The sequence below is a fragment of the Zootoca vivipara genome, chromosome 9 (assembly GCF_963506605.1).
Source record: "Zootoca vivipara chromosome 9, rZooViv1.1, whole genome shotgun sequence".
Taxonomy (NCBI): domain Eukaryota; kingdom Metazoa; phylum Chordata; class Lepidosauria; order Squamata; family Lacertidae; genus Zootoca; species Zootoca vivipara.
In genome coordinates, this window is record NC_083284.1 from 51,418,684 (window position 1) to 51,438,706 (window position 20,023).

Consider the following 20,023-nt stretch of genomic DNA (forward strand, 5'->3'; position numbering starts at 1 on the left):
CCCCTCATTACTTGAAAGATGTACTCATGGTTTACCATTTTAAATCCTTCATTCCTTTCCCCCCACCCCTCCTTATTTCTAATTAAATTGTTGCCTTTATGAACCCCTGCTAGTGATGCTGATGCAAATTCACCACCTCAATGAGAATTAGGCCTGAAATAGTAGGTAAAGTGCAGACTTTGAAACGTCATGCATATGGGATTTTTGTTCTTTATAATCGCTTATCACAGGGAACGGTTCCATATTTTTTTCAATGTGGTATATATATTGCTCTTTTAAAAATTCACTGATTTTACACAGATTTTTAAAGAAGATGATGAAGGGGTAAAAATTGGGGAAACGACCTAATAAGGTCAAGTACAAATGCCAAAAACTTCCATCAGATTTCTCTGTCAGCTTCTTCATTCTTGACTGACAGTCCTCTCAATACTTGTGGTTTCATTCTAGTAAAATGAGCAAGTAATGTTAGCCCTCTGCTAGAGTTTTTTTTAGAATTGTTGAGCAATCTGCTTAAAGATAGAGTGCAGGGTTTTTTTATATAAAAAAATGGAGGCTGCCTGTTCCTAAAGGATTTTTTTTGGGGGGGTAGCCTTTCATGTCACCTTGTACATTTTAACCCCCTCACCACCACCCCTATTGAACCAGACTTTCGGGATTGATATGTTTTAATAATGTCAATTCTGTTGTGAAAATAGTCTAGGGTTGTTGTTGTTGTTGCTGCTGCTGCTGCTGCTGCTGCTGCTGTTGCTGTTTTAATGTTCTCTATTCTTCTATTGTCTAGGTTTTATTCCAAAACTAGGTTGGAAACATCTGTGTCTATATAGTCAGCTTGCTTTGAGGATACTTAAGCAAAATATTTTCTCTCTGGCAGGTGATGTATCGCCCATCAGTATGTCTCCCATCAGTCAATCACAGTTTATCCCACTTGGGGAAATCCTTTGCTTGGCCATTTCTGCAATGAACTCAGCACGAAAACAAGTCACGCAAGAAGCGCTAATGGAACACCTAACAACCTGTTTCCCAGGTAAAATACATGCTAATGTATCTGGGCTCACATTGACCCAGATTTTCTTTTCCTTATTTTTAAACAAAGAATTTCAAATGACCTTTAAAACTTTTACAAGCTTGCTGTTTTGAAATGATGTATATTCAGGTTATTTCACTTGCTTTTCTTGTTATATTGAATCAGGGCTTGTCTGTAGCTTCATTCTCTATTATATGTGCATAGAAAGGATTTTCTTTCTAAATAGCTGTGAGTGTGGATTTTAAAGTATGTTTCAAATACTTCCTTCAACTTTTCTAAAAAGAGTTCAAAATATTAGAGAATTAAAAATGCTTGGGTATTTTGTTTTTTTAGGGGTGGGGGTTGGGAATTTGACATGCAGCCTGATCCTGTTTTTGCAGAAGTAAATCCTACTTAGTTCAGTGAGGTTTACTCTGAAGTAACTATGCATAGGATTGTAGCTGCATTCTGTAGCAGAGTTCTTTTATCAGTCTTCACGTGTGACTTTATTTATAAGGTGAGTTGCCAGTGTTCCCAGAAGACTGTGAAATTAATGATCCATGTTGGAGGTGGAAAGGCGGTGGAGAGGGCACATAAAGTTCACATTACTTTCTAGCCTAGTATATCTCAATGTTTTCTGCATGACAACTTGGTGTGCTACAGAAAGGGCCAAAAGAATGAAATCCCGAAAAAAGGAACACTTCCACTAGACAGTTGAGATTAAAAATATTTCTAATGGCTAATTTGGATTTATGCACATCAATACAGAGGGACGTGGGTGGCGCTGTGGTCTAAACCCCAGAGCCTAGGACAAAGGCCGGCTCCCTCAGCCAGTAAAGCAAGATGAGTGTGCAACCCCAGAGTCGTCCGCGACTGGACTTAATGGCCAGGGGTCTCTTTACCTTTACCTTTTACAGTACTTTGCTTATCAGCCGAAAATATCCTCCAAAGGAGATTTCTCAACCCATTAGCATATTAACAACAGTCCCTTATGCTACAATCCTATGTGCATTTACCTGGGGGAAAGCCCCGTTGAACTCAGCATGACTTGCTTCTCAGCAGACATTATTATTATTATTATTATTATTATTATTAAAGATTCCTTTTGGGGATTAACCCTCCTGAGGTAATGCCAAAGGACCTCACTTTTTCAATCAAAATTTGGGTGTTTTTATTGAACTTGATTTTACAAAGAAAGTGTTTGCGAAAGTTTTACTCTCCTGAAAGGGAAATTAAATTTGTCCAATTTTCTCTTGCCCTATAATATTATTGGAGGGGTGTGTTCTCCACTTTTGTGGAATGATTTGATTGGTTTCTTTAGTATTTTCTTTAGTATTAGAAACATTGGTTTCTTTAGTATTTTCCTGTAAAGCACAACCCTCTGTGAACAGTAACTGCTCATTTAAATTCTCTGTCTATCCTTCAATTCAGCTTTGCTTTTCAAGACCTCCTCCTCCCCCACCATCTTATTCTTTTCCATATTTAATAGTTGAGCTTCCACAACTAGGTGGGCAGAGCTTGCTGATACAGCTTTTTAAGAGCAGATCTGGACATAGTCAGAAATGCAACAGTGCTTTTGATTCTTTTCTTCTCTGATCTCACCTACACAAAAGTCTGTGAATAGAGATCTTCTAGAACAGGTGGAATAACAGGGAGTGCCAATTCATGCAGGTGGCAAACCACCTACTTAACCCAACTAATAAATAATTTCTTCCAACTGGTGGCTCTTTCCTTGGTTTTTGTTCCTAGCACATGGAAGCTCATGCACAGCTGACAGCTTGTCTGTATGTATATCAAATTTAAAAGTATACTCATTTTGTAATCTAAAAAACTCTCCAATGACTAAATTTCTCTACTCCGTTTCAAGTAAGACAATTTCAGCACCTGACATTTAAGTTAACATATCATCAACATGAAAAGCAATCCCGTGGATTCCCTGTTTCCAGTTCAGCGAGAGGATACATATCTAAAAATAAAATAAAAAAGGAAGAAAATATATATATCGGTAGGATTTGTACTAGCTAGAGCTAGACAATGTGGTTTCATGCCAACACCTGACAGAATGAACACACGTAAGAGTTTTGGGTTAACATTTTCTAAAAACCTGAAGATGCCAACTTCTTTTGGAGACGTGGATCAGCCAATATTACCTAAGTTGGCAAAAAGACAGGGCTTGTAAAAAGCCAATCAATGAAAGTTATGTTAATAAGAAATTTCCAGTTGTCATGTTGATAGAAACTAAGTTGGGCAACTAATTTCTGCCTAGTAAGAAATGGAGAAAACCTGGGGGACAGAAGGGCTTGTTATAAGACAAATGTGTGTCTGGCCCTCACTGCAAATATAGCAAGAGTAAGAAGAATAGCAATAATGTTAACAGAGATAGTGCTAAAGAATAATAGGCCTACTTTGGAATCAATCATTAAAATGATGCTGTACGATAAGAATAGATCAAGCAAACATATTCCATAGTGTCCTGTGAGAAGCTGGTAGACAGATTTTTTTTATGGCTACCGGACCCATTATTCGTAGAACTGTTTCATATTATAGGCCTTTTGTGTGTGTGGTGGTTACATAAACATTTTCATACCACTGCTATTTTGTTTCCATCACAGATTGCAGATGTTATTACTGGAGATAACTGAGTCCTTTCATATTATTTTAATTTTTGTTGTGTTTCTCTCCCCCCCTTTTATGTAAACCACCCACAGAATCTTTACTCAAGGATGATATTCAAAATACTTGAAAGTAAGAATAGATCACCCCTATAGTCATCAGAATTGCTAATAACTGCTCTGGCATTTGCTAATGAAAACCGGTACCAACCCACAGCCCATCTGGTTCAAAAACTGGTTGCCCATCTAAAGCTGCTCTTAACAAACTGCTTCTGTTACTTTACTGCTTTTTACACAACTCTTTAAGGTTGAGTAATTTCAAAGCCATAGCCTTAGAAGAAAAATGTGCTTCCTCAATGCAGGTTTTTACATTGCAACATAGCCACCTAGTTTGCTGAGCAACAGAGCAGGTATAAATCTGGGTCATGGCTATATCAGAAATAAGGTATACTAATTATTTATAACCTCACATTGCAAGCACTGTACATCTTAAACTCGTATATCATGAGCAAAGGATGGGTTTTTTCTACCCCTTGTTAAGCCACAATAACAGTTCAAGGAAAAAAAATCATTTTAGAAGATTTAGTAGTACAGTATTTGGAATTTGCTTTTCATAAATCTGTATTCATAGTGAATAAACACCAATTCCAGTAGAACATGCCTCCTTTATTGTTATACCTTAGGGTTGGCTTTATTTAAAAAGAAGGGAGAGGGAGCATGCTACTACTTTAACTAAAGCATTTAAGTGGTTGTTGTTGTTGTTGTTGTTGTTTGTTGTTGTTGTTGTTGTTGTTGTTGTTACAAAGTACTGTCTATTTACTGAAAGATAAGATTGTGAGCCTATGGGCATGCACCATCTAACAGACATGATACAAAAGGAAAGCAAGATAGGAAGGCAAGAAAGCATTTGAGTATTCTGCATCTTCACCGGCCAATGGATGGGGCCAAGCTGTTCTCTTCCTTGCCATGATGTTCTTCCTATGAAGCAAGGCATGCAGCCTCCCAGTAACCTTAGGAGAACATCCCTTCAGCTGTGCACTCCCATCTGGAGCAGAGTGTTCTTTCGTGCAGGAAGTGAGGAAGCAGTGATGCTGCAACTGTTCCTTTTCTGGCTGTTGGATAGGGCCAGGTTGGCCTCCACTTGTCATGCTTATCCTCATATATAGAGGAGAGAGAGGTTTCACAAATATCTTGGCAGAGCTTGAATATAATGATGAACATAAAACAATTCTTCCTAATAGGCAAATACGGTGAATGCCTATTATCTTATTAAAAGAGATCGTTTTATGTAAAGTTATGTCCAATATTTGTTTGAAGGCAGATTGAATAGGTGCCAGTCATTAGAAGGCAGCAACAAAAGGGAAGACTTATTCTGGAGGAAGCATAGGTACGTTTTGGCCATTTTTACTGTCAAGGTAGCTACAAAATTAGCATAATGTATGGGGCTGTCAAGGCACAGTAAACTGAAATGCAATATAACTATTAATGCTGTTGTTACCTTGAGAAGTGAGGAAGTCATTTTCTGACAGCTGCCATGCTTCATTGTGGCCCCTTTCTAAAACTAGGATTCCTATACATTTCCTTTCTAAATTGCATCCAATATACACACAGCAGCTTGAAATGTGTCTTACATTTAACTGGGTTCACCTTAGGTCAGCCTTCTTTTGTGGCCAGCAAACAAGACATAATCTTCTGTCTGGAAGCTCAGTGGAGGGCACAGTACACTTTCTTGAGATGTGGAAAATGTACATGTCTGATGATTCAGTGTCCAGACAGATTTTGCTTTTGAATTATTAAAGCACTACATAATCTTAAATAACACTACTGCTGTCAAGCAGTATTTTAAATTCCGGTTTCCTCTGTGTTTTATTTATTTTTTATCATTGAAAGAATTTTCTGGTGAAGTGTAGGAATGAGGTAGCTTTTGAAGATAAACTTGACATACAAATATATTTTAATAGAAGTTTATCTAATCTGATTGCTAGTCATGGTAGTAACATGAATTTTGTGTGATCTTTGGGGTGCACCTAACCTCTAACTTAAAATGGGTATAATATAATGTACTGTAATGGTTATAGGGTTCATTTGAATTAATTATTTTGCCAGTATTGAAGAGAAACCTTCAGATATATAGATATAATTTTTTAATAGCCAACACTTAACTTGCTGGGCTGTTTAATCCAGGTTGATTAACATTAAATTACTGAAATGTTACTATGACAAAATTAATAGACCTAAAACCTGGCCTATAAGAAAAAACCATAAAAGATCAAGGCTGGGCTTGATCAAGGCTGTGGTTTTACCACTGAGCGTATTTCCTGAGTGGAATTCTGGGGAAGTGTTCCTGCTGGCAAAGGGGGGCAGCAATTTTGCCAATTCTGCCCAGCCCCTACAGTACCTAGCAACACCACCTGTACTGCTCCAGAGGGTTGCAGGACCCTCTAAAATAGGGGTTTTGAATAATTGTAACCCTCAGATTCCCAGCTTTTTCTTTTTTAAGAGCACATTTCTAACATTTTTAGAGCATGAGATGTGAGGCAGAATGTACAGGTAGCTTCTCACTTTGTGTGAGAAATTAGCCTGCTCCAGACTGTCAATATTTTACTTTGAACCCTGTAGGGAGGGGAATGGGGTAGCCCTGGAAATTCCCCTCCTACCAAAAAAATCATTTGGATACCTATGCATGTGAGGGAGAAGTGCCCTTGGAGGAGAGAGACAGAGAGAGAAGTGTATGAGTTCTCTGTGGGGGGACATATATGCATATATGTGTGGTCAGTGAAAGGGAGATGTGTTATCATTAAAGTTAGGTAGGTAGGTATGAATATGTGGTCTGCATTTATGTGTGGTTTGTGGGAGACACTGAGAGATGTTTAAGTGGTGTGTGTGTGAGAGAGAGGGAGAGGAGAGAGAGAGAGAGAAGAGAGGAGAGAGAGAGAGGCATGTATGCCTGTGTGTGTGTGTGTTCTCTCTCTCACACACACAAACAAACAAACAAACAAACAAACGTAGCTACCTTGTATATTTTTCCTGAAGTGGTGGGGGAGAAAACAATTTGTGTGATCTCCACAATCGGTACCAATCAGTACCAACAGGACATAGCTGACTTCCCATGGTAAGCTTGAGGTTTTGGGGAGGAGGAATCAGCAATGACTGTGCTCTCTCTAACGTTTCGTTACGCTAGGTCCCTTATGGCTGCTGTTTTGTGACCAGTGCCTGCAGCCCTTTCTCAAAACTCAAGGTGCTTATGCTGGTCCAAAAAGGTTAGCAACCCCTCCTCTAAAACACAGCGGAAGGTGGCACATTGGGCAAGAGAGTGCATAGGGGGAAGAATTGGCCGGCCACTGCACTAAAATGGATTGTGCATTTGTAATAAATTGTGAGGCTCGATTAAATTACTGTATGCTACTTATTCTTGTTGTACTGTTAGGCCTTTTGAAGATGTTTCTGCAGGGTACAGAAATATGGCTTTGAAATGGTATCCTAACATATTTGAGCCATTATGATATAGCGCAGTGGTGGAGAACTCCCAGCCTATGAGCCTCTTCCCCATTTGACCTAAACCTTGCCTACATGTTCACCACATGACTTCCGGCATGCCGAATTCAAAAGGAAGTGCCCTTCCAGTTCTTTCTTTCCAGCTCTTTTTAAAATTTGTCACCTTTTCCATTCGTCCTCCAGTGACTGAAAAAGGTGACAAATTCAAAAAGTGCTAAGTTTAAATTAAATCTAGAAAGGAATAATGAGTAATGCACTTAAAGTGTGCCTCCACAGCTTGAATTCCCCCCCCCAAAAGTATTAAAGTTTTTTCTTTCTTTTTTCAAATAACTGGATTTCTTCTCATGATTGTATGATGACATTAAGTTGGTGTTAAAATTCTCGCACAGCCTAACACATTTTATAGCAAATTTTCTCACTATGTCACTTTTTCTTGTACTTTTTTCAGACATAAGCAGGAAAGTGATCTAAAAAGCCTTCATTATGCATGGGATGGCTGTAGCACATGCCTTAGGATGGGTGGTGAAACAAGCTTGATTTGTTGTTGTAAGATTATTTTGGAATCTTGGTTTTGGTGGGCGTTTCTCCGCCCCCCCCCCCCCCGCATTAACTTACTTTCCAAATCAATAGTGTATTCTATATCTATTATGTCTTCTTTGGTAACTAATGGTTTCTTCATGCCTTGTAAGTTTGCTTTAAAAAGTTAACGTGCCTTTAATAGCATAGAAATTTACCCTATTTACTTGAATGTACAGTACTGCGCACCTTTTTTGGCCAAATTACGTTGCAGAAATTAGAGTGTGCATTAGATTTGATGGCACATTTACATTCGCCAGCAAAACCTTTTTTAGTTTCAGGGTTTTGAAATTTGAGGTGTGAATTAGATTTGATGGCGCATTAGATTCATGTACATACAGTAATTTGGGTAGCATCTTATGTTGCAGCTGCACAGTTTCTTGGGTTGCATATTCACTCATATGGGATGGAAATGAACGATCTCTTTAAGACGCTTTGCTTGTCATCTTCATACTGAATATTCACTGTGAAGCTTTTTTATTCATCTAGCTTTTGCATAAAACCTCTCTACTCAACCTGTTGCATTTCTGAATTGGTCTTAGAGTTAGCTTTACCTCAAGTTCAAAATCTAATGCCATCTGTGTATTGTGTGAAAAATTTGACATAATCTGACTTTCTCCTGATATTGAAATGACTCTTTTAGATTGAATTCTGCACCTTCAGTTTTCTTAAGATAATAGTTTATGATATAATCAGGGAAATGTTGATCTGCTTCTTTAAGGTGTATTTCCCTACCCCCGGCATTTGTTACTAATTTTCTGATATGATTTCTTTATTTAAATACATGTGCAGATACCAAAAACAGCATTTTATTCTTGCCTTGTTTTTGTGTTATATGCAATAAACTTGGCTAATTAGGATTTAAATATTTATCAAGCTATTGATAAATTTATTAATCAAGTTTGGGGCTTGGTGTAGAGGTGTAACTTTGAACCTTAAGGTTCACCAACACTTTGAAAATAAATAAGGGAATTTTTTCACATTCTGCTAGTGCTTTCCCTTTTTAGTTAATAATTTAGAGACCTCAAGTGCAAGAGATAGCTTAAAAGCAAACATGCTGGAGGATGCTCGACCAAGTTTTGCTTGCTCAGCAGAAACTATCTTTGAGAACATGTCAAGGATCTGCATGCTTTGGGAAGGGTTAAAAAGAACTCATAAATACATTTTGCTGTTGTTTCAGGTGTTCCAACGCCAAGTCCAGAAATCCTTCGTCATACCTTAAACATGCTGGTACGGGAGAGGAAAATATACCCAACACCAGATGGCTACTTCATTGTGACCCCACAGACTTATTTTATAACACCATCCCTTATAAGAACTAACAGTAAATGGTACCATCTGGATGAGAGGATACCTGACAGGTCTCAGTGTACCTCTCCACAGCAAGGAACTATAACGCCTTCCACCTCGGGCTGCGTCAGAGACCGAACATTACCCAAAAACCACTGCGACTCCTGCCATTGTTGTAGAGAAGACATGCACAGCATACATGCCTCCACTCTACAGAGGAAATCGGCAAAAGACTGCAAGGACTCCTACTGCCCCCCTTCCATGTGCCAGGTGCCACCCACTGAAAAAAGTAAAAGTACTGTAAATTTTTCGTATAAAACAGAGACACTTACAAAGCCTAAGGATGGAGAAAAGCAGTCTAAGAAATTTGGGCTAAAATTGTTTCGACTAAGCTTCAAAAAGGACAAGACAAAACAGCTGGCCAACTTTTCTGCCCAGTTTCCTCCAGAAGAATGGCCTTTGAGGGATGAAGATACCCCTACCACTATACCGAGGGAGGTAGAGATGGAGATTATTAGGCGTATTAACCCAGATCTAACTGTGGAAAATGTCATGAGGCACACTGCACTAATGAAGAAACTTGAAGAAGAAAAAGCTCAACGAAGCAAAGCTGGATCTTCAGCTCACCATAGTGGGAGAAGCAAAAAGAGTAGAAGTCATAGGAAGTCTCATGGGAAATCTCGGTCACATAGCAAAACTTGGGTCTCTAAAGGAGATCCTTCAGAGGGTTCCCATTTGGATGTTCCGGGTGAAAGAGAGTATGATTTCTATGATCCCCTCACAAGGTCCCCACGGGAAGGCTGTTTCATAATAGAACACAAGAGGGACAATTTTATTATGCACAGCAGCCCTAACGTTCTTGAATCTCACTTTCCTATGACACCTGAATGGGATGTATCTGGTGAACTAGCCAAAAGGAGAACTGAAATGCCTTTTCCTGAACCTTCAAGGGGAAGCTCCCATTCTAAGGTCCATCGAAGCCACAGCCATACGCAGGACCGAAGATCAAGGAATGAGAGGTCTCATAAAGCCAAGGAGCGGTCTCGATCGATGGATAACTCCAAAGGACCTCTGGGTGCTCCTTCTTTAGGTACACCTGAAGACATAGCTGAAGCTTGCAGTCAAGATGACCAAACAACCAGCCAAACGTACATTGACGATAGCACCTTAAGGCCTTCTCAATCACTCAGTCATCAAAGGGCTCTTATGTCATCTGTAAACTACAAAGAAGTAGTTAAACCTGAAAAGACTGGTGGCAATTCAGAAACTCCCATTTCCTGTAGCCTCTTGGAACAAAGCAAGCCAGCCGAGAATTTGCCCCCGTACAATGAGCTCAACTCCTGTACAACGAAATCAGCAATTGATGATTATTTTCAGTGCAACACTTCTAGTGAAACTGTACTTACTGCTCCTTCACCTTTGGGGAAAAATAAAGAAGACCACGACACAGTGATTTTGACAGAAAGCATTAAAAAAGTGTCTCCCTCGGAAAGGCAGTCTCAGCACATAGCCAGAGAGTCTGGGGTGCACAAAGAGGAGTCGCCTAAAGGGCCAAACAGCAGTGGTGGACCAGTTGCAACTAGCCAAACCCCCGAAGTGATTGCAAATGGCCGACTGGTTCAACACCACAACACGGAATCTAGTAGCCTTGATAAGAGGAAAGAAATATTTAGTAAAGACACACTTTTTAAGCCTCTCCACAGTACTCTGTCTGTGAACAGTTTTCACAAGCCTGGTGTGCCACTACTAAAACCTCATCAAAAGACACCTTCTGATGCATTGCCAGGCAGATGCGACAAACTCGAGCAAGCTATGGTAACCTCAGTAACACAAGTCATACCTGTTTCACAGAGACAGCAAGAAACAGCCGGGAACCAAGAGGCATCCTTTGACTATTACAACGTATCGGATGATGACGATTCTGACGAAGGGACCAATAAGAACGCTGAAGAAGAAAAGAACCGGGATGATGTGGGCACTATGCAGTGGCTTCTTGAGCGGGAAAAAGAAAGAGACCTGCAAAGGAAGTTTGAGAAGAATCTGACCCTCCTTGCTCCAAAGGAAACGGAAAACAGCAACAACCAGAGAGCCACACATTCAGCAAGACTGGACAGCATGGACAGCAGCAGCATCACCGTCGATAGTGGGTTCAATTCGCCACGGTAAGATCTTAACATTCATTTACCAAAACCTGTAACATTTTAATCTTAAATTACCGTGTCCTACGTATGCATTAAGTATTACGAGGCTGGGCTATTATTCGATGATAGCATTTTATAACAGGTTTTCTCTGCTAACTTTATGCTGGCTGGTTGGTTACTCTTCCCAAGTTAGGCAGCCACCAGACATTTGTGAGGTTGTTTACACAACTGGGGATAATTGTGATTATTTCAGAGGATGACTAGGTCAGTATTATTCTGCTAAATAATCAATACCTTTAAGCTCACAAAGGTAACCAAACTCTTTCTGAATGAACTTCGTCACCGTACCGTCAAGTGGTAAAGAAAGCCTTTTTCTACTGAAAAGGGAGAGCATGAACCCATTAGAGCCAAACTCTGCTTATACTTTTCCTTAAGCTTTGGCAAAAATTGATGTGATACAGATACTCAAACATGGTGCAGCTGTGTGGTGAAATTCTTGCCTATATGGATTATCTGCCTAGGTTTATGTACTCGAATATAGAAGGGATCCTATAGGATTGCAGAGTCAAGTCATTCTTTGTTTTATTGCAATGAATAGTGAACCCTACCAATCTCTGCACACTTCTGGTAATGATTGCAATAGTCTTTATATTATCAGTTATCCTGAAATGAAGACAAAAGTAGTGAGCGACCAATGTTGGAAGGACAACTCATTGGGAAGAATGCCTGTGGAGCCCACAGTTGCTTCCTCTAGCAGTGCTAGACTAGACTTGTGTCCTCTGAGGCCAAAGAGCAGGAGGAAAAGAGAGCATGATCTCAACAAGATCAGGTTCCTCCCACACTGTTTCTTAATCTAAGGCAAGAAGTTGTACAGACAGTCAGATCTGGTGATCAGACTATAGGCTGTGACATTTTTCCTACACAGAAATGATCTTCTGTCGGAAATTTGCCATGCATGAAATAGCACTGTTAGCTCGATCTTGGTGCCCTTTGGCTCTGGAAAGAGAGCTTGCTTTTCTCACAGCTGCTTCTTGCTGTTAACTCAGGGAGCCTGTGCCTAGAAGGTTCGATTCCTGTGCCGGAGGCTCTTAATTACGAGTTTCTCTGAGCTTCTGTAGACCTTGCTGTTGTCTTTGTTTTCTGGTCAGCTCCCACAGAGCTCTGTTGTTGTTTCTCAAATTGGCCTATTTTCTACTGGGTTTATAGCTCTTGGAGACCAGACAAAGACAAGGATGATCTTATTGCACGTGCTTTGTTAAAAGTAAATTGCTTCTATCAAACTACCTGCATCTTTTACAGAAAAGATGCAATGCTTTCTGTGTGGTGATGACTGCCTTTTCCAGGGTATGTGTGGAGGTGCAATTTTATTTGACTATTTCAACCAAGCCTTTTTTAAAAAAAATTGCCAGTTTTATGGACATGCTATTCATATCATATGAATGTAAAAGGCAGACTTTGTTTCTATCCTGCAGGTTCTGTATTCTAATCTCTCTGCCTCTGTAGCTCAGAGGGAGAGCATTTGCCTTGCAGGCAGAAGATCTTAGGTTCAGTTATTGGCATCTCCAGGTTGAGCTGGGAGCATCTCCTGTCTGAAACCCTGGATAGCCACTGCCAGTCAGTGTCAGCAAAACTGTCACAGATGGTTCAATATTCCAACTCAATATCAGGCAGCTTCCTGTATTGCTTCTCTCATAGACAGAACCTTTTTAACCCCTTATTTTTTATTTTCCTTAATCTTTCACTGGCTCAGGGAAGAACTTAGTGAGTGTTTTGCAAATCTCCATGCATTACTACCCTGCAAAATGCCACTCAACAGGATTTTCAAAGTAAAGGTTGGGGTGGATTTCTTTGCATGTGTGGAACAGGGGTTTTAGTCTGTTAATGACTAAGGTTCTCTTCAGATTATTTTCCATGGATCAAACAGAGTGCATTCCTTGCTCTTAATATACTCCATAATTTACAAAATCAGGAAACTATGGTTAGTAATTGCCCTCTAAACCAAGATCGGAAATCATGGCTTGAAGTGGATTTCTGATGCTGGATTGGAGAACAGTCCTATCTTGCTAGTTCACAAGTCACACAGCAAAGCAAATTAGGGTTCATGCTAAGCGGGAAATGGAAAGAGAAGCCTCAGAGGAAACAAACAAAGTTTGGAGGATCACTTGAATTGAGCCAGTTCAGATTAATACCTCTGGAAAAACTACGTACCGGTATATGAATGTGGATTTAAATTTCTTCTGCAGTTTCCTACATTTCCCTGCATATAGCACTGTAGTCAACTATCCATTTGTATAGTTTCATACACATTTTATTTGTATGATTACATTTAGCAAAAGTTACAATCTCATTTTGGTGCAGACAAAAATCAGAAAATACAATGGTTCCTCGGTTTTCGAGCGCCTTGGAAGCCGAACGTTTTGGTTTTCGAACACCAAAAACCCGGAAGTAATTGCTTCCGTTTTCAAATGCACCTCAGATGTCAAATGGCTTCCGCTGCGTTTTTTCCAATTTCCCCATTGACTTGGCAGCCAGCCCTTTGCGCCTCAATTATCGAACATTTTGGAAGTCAAACGATCTTCCAGAACAGATTACATTCAACAACCGAGGTACCACTATATATACACTACTGGGGCATAGAGATGTGAAGGCCCAGGGAAAAAACGGAAAAATTCGGGGGGAAATGGTTTCCCCCCATTTTTTTCCTGAAGCCTTTTTAATTTTTTCCCGAAAAATTGGAAAAATAAAAAATAGATTGATTATGGAACGTTTTATTTTAACATGACGAATAAAATGTTTTAAAATAAGGGGTTCAAATATTTTATAAATCATTTTAAAAATATATGTATGGTATCAGATTATTCTAATTTCTGTGAGGACAAGCAAGTCATAGGTTACAAACTGAACTCTCCAATGCAAGAACAAGATACATTTCTTCTTTTAGGAGGAGCTGTTGTCACCAGAAAATAAAAAGGTTTCAGTTTTGTTTTTGCATGTGTGTGGTATGCATTGGTTCTGTTCCTCTTCACTAGGCCTCAAAGCACTGGAAGAAAATATAGAGCAACAAAAAGGGCCTGAAAGTGTTGTCGTGGCAATCAGAGAAGTGTTATGAAAGAAAAAATAAATGAAAATATTTTAAACATTAAATGCTGGAAAACAGTCTTTAAAAAGTGAAATAAACTAATTTAAGCATATAGTAGTAGCTAAGGTGGTTAACAGATCACACACATCAGTGTGAGGAAATACATAAGGTCTCATGGAGGTGGAGTAAGCATGTTGCATAGCAAACAGTGATGAATGAAAAGTTAAATTTCAGTTCCTGTTTGGATACACTATATTTTTAATATGCTAGTTGTGATAATTTTATGCCCATTAAACTTGTCCAAAGTTATATTTTATGTTTCTAAAGTAACAGAATGACTTTCAATCTGGAAAAGAAAAAAGAAGTGCTAATTCCGAAAACCCCGGAAAAAAACGGGGTTTTTTTTCCAAGCTTCAAAATTTTCAGAAATTTTACATCTCTACTGGTGGACTAAACGACTAAACAACAACAACAACTGGTGCATATGTATCTTAACATTTTTTATTTGTTACTTATGCAGTTTCTGCATATAAAGAGCAATATTGCATTCACTCAAAAAAAAATACTGTAATTTGTTCCTATTTTGAGAGAATGGACAGTTGGCCTAGGACATGAACCACCTGTCCAACTAGAACATCTATGCTAATATTGTGAAGAAACTGGGATGGAGGAAAGGAATAAGCATGTTTTCTCTACTTCCTTCAAATCTTCCAGGTTGCTACCACAGTTTTTTAGATTTTTATATTGCTGAAGCTCCCTTTCAGTGATTCTTACATTGCCTGCCATACTCCTAGAATGGAAGGTAATATAAGAAGGTAATTCACAGGAAACAACCAAGCTGGGTGTTACAGCCTTTTGTGACCTATATAACCAGGGCCGTCTTAAGCATGCCTGGCACCCTGGCGCGCCGGATCCCTCCGGTACCCCCGCCCCGTCCCTTTTCCCAGCGCAGCTGCCGCCTGGAGGGCCGGCGCCCTGCGCCATCCAGCCTGGCTGTAGGGCCGGCCCTGGGCCAGGCAGCGCTGCCCGGCCCCTGTTGCGACGCCCCTGTGCGCAGCGGAGGCGGCCCCAGGCCCGCACGCCTCTGGAGAGCGGCCTGAACAGGTGAGAAGCACACCTAGGGCTGCATCCGGTGCGCCTGGGGCGGCCTCCGCCGTGCCTCGCAGCGGGCACAGCGGCGCCCCCTGGTGGCCTGGTGCCCTGGTGCCCCGCGCCACCGGACCCGGGCCTAGAGACGGCCCTGTATATAACATGCTATACGCTTTAACTTTGAGGGAAAGAAGTGGAAAGGATCAAAACAGCTGGTGTGGAAGATATCCTAAGGAGAAGATAGCAAATACCTTTAATTTAATTTGTAATTTTAATGTATTGGGTTAAAATATATATATAACTTTTTTTACTTCCTTGAAGTTTGTGTTTTGGAAATTTTAAATGAAAATTGTTAAGGCCAATGGCAATAACATTAACATTGCTGCTGATAATTAATAAAGTGCTCTATGTGCGGTTGGTTACCCTTGAAAAGTGTTCTGAAACTGCAACTGCTGCAAAACACTGTAGCCAGGTTGCTGACAGGTGCTCAATATTTTGATTCTGTCATGCCAGTTTTGTGTGATCTGTACACTGTTTACTGGTGTGTTTCTGGCCCCAGTTCAAGGTGCTACTGGTGTTGACCTTTTGGGCCCTGATTACCTTGAGAACTGCCTTTTTCTGCACATTTCTCCCAACATTGCCAGTCATTTATGCGAAGCCCTACTCTACATCTTCAATCCCTGGAAGCAGGACTAGCAGTAACTACAATTCGGGCCTTTTCCCTCCGTGCAACACATGTAGAATGCCAGCTTAGATGTGTTAGGTCTACACTATATTGTATTTGTGGCTGGTAAAAATATTAATTAATTTAAAAGATTGTTCTCTCTTTGCTGATTTATCTTTCTCTTAATTTTAGTGGGATTTTAATTCTTGTTATTCTTTTTATTTATTTTTACATTGATACCAATATTTATTTTACTGGGGATTTTATATATTTTGTTCTTTGAGTTTATTTGGAAATTAAGTGATGTATAATTTTTTTTTTAGAGTTATACAATCAACAACTCTGTTCAGCAACATTTTTTGGTGATGGTGCTGTGAGCTCCTACCAATAGTCCATAATGCCATATCTCCTCTACCATGTTTCTCATATTATAAGACATGTCTTATATTTATTTTTTCCTCAAAAAAACACACCATGGCTTATTTTCAAGGGATGTCTTATTTTTTAATTAAGTATGGTAAACCATGCATAAATATTGTACTTTTGCACCAAGCAAAAGCACACTGAGGGGGAGCAATTGCATGCAATTAAAGCTTGCATTAAACATGCACAAAGTGAAAGTTTTCTGAGATCAAAAGCAGCAGAACAAAGCCCAAACAAGCATGATAAAAGCATGCTTTTCACAAACTTTTCCTGCATCACAGAATAGCATTGCATGCATACCGTGCAAGCTCAATGTTTTCAGCCCAACAAGCCTTGAACTTCGCGCAACACGGCTCCTGCCAGCAGGGCCGTCTTAAGCCTTTCTGGCGCCTTGGTTCAAGGATCCCTCCAGCGCCCCACGCCAGCTTGGGACTTCCATTTTCACTCTCGGACCCTGCACCGAGTGCCTGCATCTTCATCTGCTGCAATTGCAAGCAGCAGCTCGTCAGGTGCAGCTCCCCCCTTTTCCCTTTGGTAAACAGCCTTCTTGTAAGGCGCAGCGGGCAAGATCCCGCACACACCCAAAAAGGGAGGCAAAACCAGAAAACAGAAACCCTGGCCGGCTGTTCGGGCAGCTGAATACTCAGCACGGCCGCCTTGCCTTGGCTGGGATCCACCTCAAACCACCTTTTCCGCTCACCCTCAAAATCGCCTTGGTTTCGGGAAGGGAGGGGGGAAACTACGGCCACCAGGGAGACCTTCTCAGCGACCCACTCTGATCAGGGGAAAAGACAGAGATGGGGAAGCGCGCTGGCGAAAGGAAGAGATCACCCAGCAGGGGAGAAGACACACACACACACACACACACACACACAGAGAGAGAGAGAGAGAGAGAGAGAGAGAGAGAGAGAGAGAGAGAGAGAAGCAGACTTGGTCTGTGGTGTTAAGTCCCTTATTACTGTATGTTGTTGTTGCTGCTACTGCTATCGCTTCCGCCACCGGCCCCAAGCCAAGCTGCCTGGGGAATGTCTCTCCCCCACCATCACCACAAAAAACTGTGCACGCACACCTCCCCACTTTCTAGTTGGGTTGTTGGAAAACAGTCGCGATCTCCCCCCCCCCCCGTGATTTCCGTTTCACTCCCACCACCACCCTCCCTGCTCCTCTCCAGTGAAAACAGATAACCCCGGCACAACCTTGTGCCTCTTTTCTTTTCTCGCAGCCCCACCACCACTCCTCCTCCTCCTCCTCCTCCTCCTCCTCCTCCTCCTCCTCCTCCTCCTCCTCCTCCTCCTCTATCATCACCTCCATTTCCTTGGGCTCTCTTCTCTTTCTCTTTCTCCCCTCCTCCTCCCATGGCTCCATGTGTCCCCAAGGAGCTCCCGGGTCAAGCTAGCAGGAGGCAGAGAGGGGTGAGGCAGGTGGCCCCCACACTTTTTAGTGCTTGTTGTGCTGCCAGGGCAGGGAACACTCGGCATGGCCAGCAGGGCGGGCGGGCGGAAGCGGGCGCCTTCCCGGGGATGGAGCTCTCCTCCTCTTCTTGCAGAACCAGCAAGACGCCTGCCTAGAGTGGCACCACGCGCCTGCTGCCACTCTAGGCAATAGTCTCGCTGGTTCTGCAAGAAGAGGAGGAGAGGAAGCTTTTGCCGCCTTGCATGGAGCTCCTGGCTGCCGCGCTCAGCTGGACACCAGCCATTACGTGCCCCTTTGGCGCCCTTTTGGTGCAGCTGCCTGCCAGCTGCCGGGGCTTTTCGCGGCTTGAGCTGTGGGTCCAGCCGGGTGTGCTGCAGCTCTTGCCGGCTCCCACTCGGACGGAGCTGCATGTGGCAGCAGCATCCGGTTCTGAGGAGACATCTTCCTTTTCCTCCCACCACAAGCCGGTACGGCTTATTTTCAAGGTATGCCTTATATTTCACCAACCCTTGGAAATCCTGCCATGCCTTATTTTGTAGGGATGCCTTAAAATATGAGAAACACGGTATATGTTTAGTGAGAAGTGTGCCTAGGATGTTCATTCTTACTGTGATATTTCCACCATGATCACTCTCTAGTTGAAATGCCACTGCAGAATGATGGCATTTCAGGAATTGGCTGGCTATAAAAGTCTATTTGTGGCAGAGCAATTGGGTTATCTGGGAAAGATTTACCATCGGCTGAACAATATGGCTTCATATGAGATATTAATGGCCTAAAAATGAACTTGGAATTGAGGGAGGAATTGATTAGTTTGATTATTTAATCTCTGTGCCGCTTAATATACTAAAAATATATTTTAGGTAGTATACAGAAAACTGAAGCAACAACAGACAACTTAAAATATTTCAAAAATACACAGTTACATACAAAAATGTTACATTAATACAAATATATATATACAGTGGAACCTTGGTTCTCAAACTTAATCCGTTGGACTCCTGAAACGTTCCGAAACCAAGACACAGCTTCTGATTGGCACAGGCGAAAAACGTTCAGAAACTGGAGCACTTCCGGGTTTTCAGCGTTCAGGAGCCGATTTGTTCGTCATCTAAGCCATTTGAGAACCAAGGTTCCACTGTATATAAATCAATATCAGTTCATTTGCCTTTTGACTCACCCTTCCTCTCAGCCTCTGGGTTCTCACCCGGGGTCTAAACAAACACTCAATTCACCCACAACAAGAAGAGCTCATGGAAATAGCGGACATTACCCTAATCTTTCACTCTAGACTTGCTTTTTATGGGCAGGCCCAAGGTGGATGGCACTTCCTCAGGCTGCACACAGCAGTGTCCCATTGAGCTGCACTCTCTACACCAATTTCTAGGTACAGCAGGTTTGTTGGGTCTAGAGGATGGGAAGAGGGAGCCCCTCTACTCACAGCTCTTTCTTATGAAAAATAAAAGAGCCAACCTGCTATTCTTAACATAAACATGAATGATACTTAACTATAACAGACAAAAGTGAATGTTGCTTTACACAGAAGGAACAAAGAGAGGGTAACAGAAGGGGAAAGTAAAGAACTTCAGAAGCAAACTTATTAAAATTGTCTTGTAGCTTCATGCACGCACATCCTTTTTCTTTGCCCCTGCCCTGGGAGACCCAAGCATGATGATGTTTTTGATACACAAAGGAATATTGGTAACATGCCTAGGCCCACACATATTTTAGGCAGGGATAAGGTCAGTCTTTTGTCATAGTTGCATGATAAAATTATGGAAAAGGTGTCATGCTGACAGCATGATATATATTAGAAATTATTTTTAAAGGCTTTTCAGATTTATCCTGAAATGTTCTGTATGCTACATAAGGAGTAGTAAGTGCCTGTGATACAGCAGTAATTCTTATATCTTAGTTCAGTCATGCAGCCACACGTCTGGTCCAGGGCAACCCTGTTCTTGAGTGCACCAGTCTGGAATGGAAAGGTGCTACATTTCACCTGCAATTGGGATATATTGTTTCCCTCACTTGAACAACAATTGACAATATCTGCACCTTGACATGGGCTCAGTATTAAGGACTTATTAAATCTTGCATAAAGTATTGAAATTATTAATTTTAACATATACAGTACTAGTATTCAGTGTTGAAGAATTTTGATTGCTTAGCTCCATAATATGTTTCCTGTGTTTCTAAGGGTTAAAAAAATATCACTGGAATTAACTCCCAAATTGGCTT

At 41.1% G+C, this 20,023-nt stretch overlaps 1 protein-coding gene across 2 annotated transcripts in view; it reads left to right on the forward strand.

Annotated features, from left to right (window-relative positions):
* Positions 1 to 20,023, forward strand: part of STOX2 (storkhead box 2) — a 104,866-nt gene that overhangs the window by 73,183 nt on the left and 11,660 nt on the right. For both annotated transcript variants that reach the window (XM_035111718.2, XM_035111719.2), the window contains 2 exons: positions 872 to 1,024; positions 8,867 to 11,138. In XM_035111718.2, coding sequence (XP_034967609.2) covers positions 872 to 1,024; positions 8,867 to 11,138 — 2,425 coding nt within the window. The remainder of the gene's footprint in view (positions 1 to 871; positions 1,025 to 8,866; positions 11,139 to 20,023) is intronic.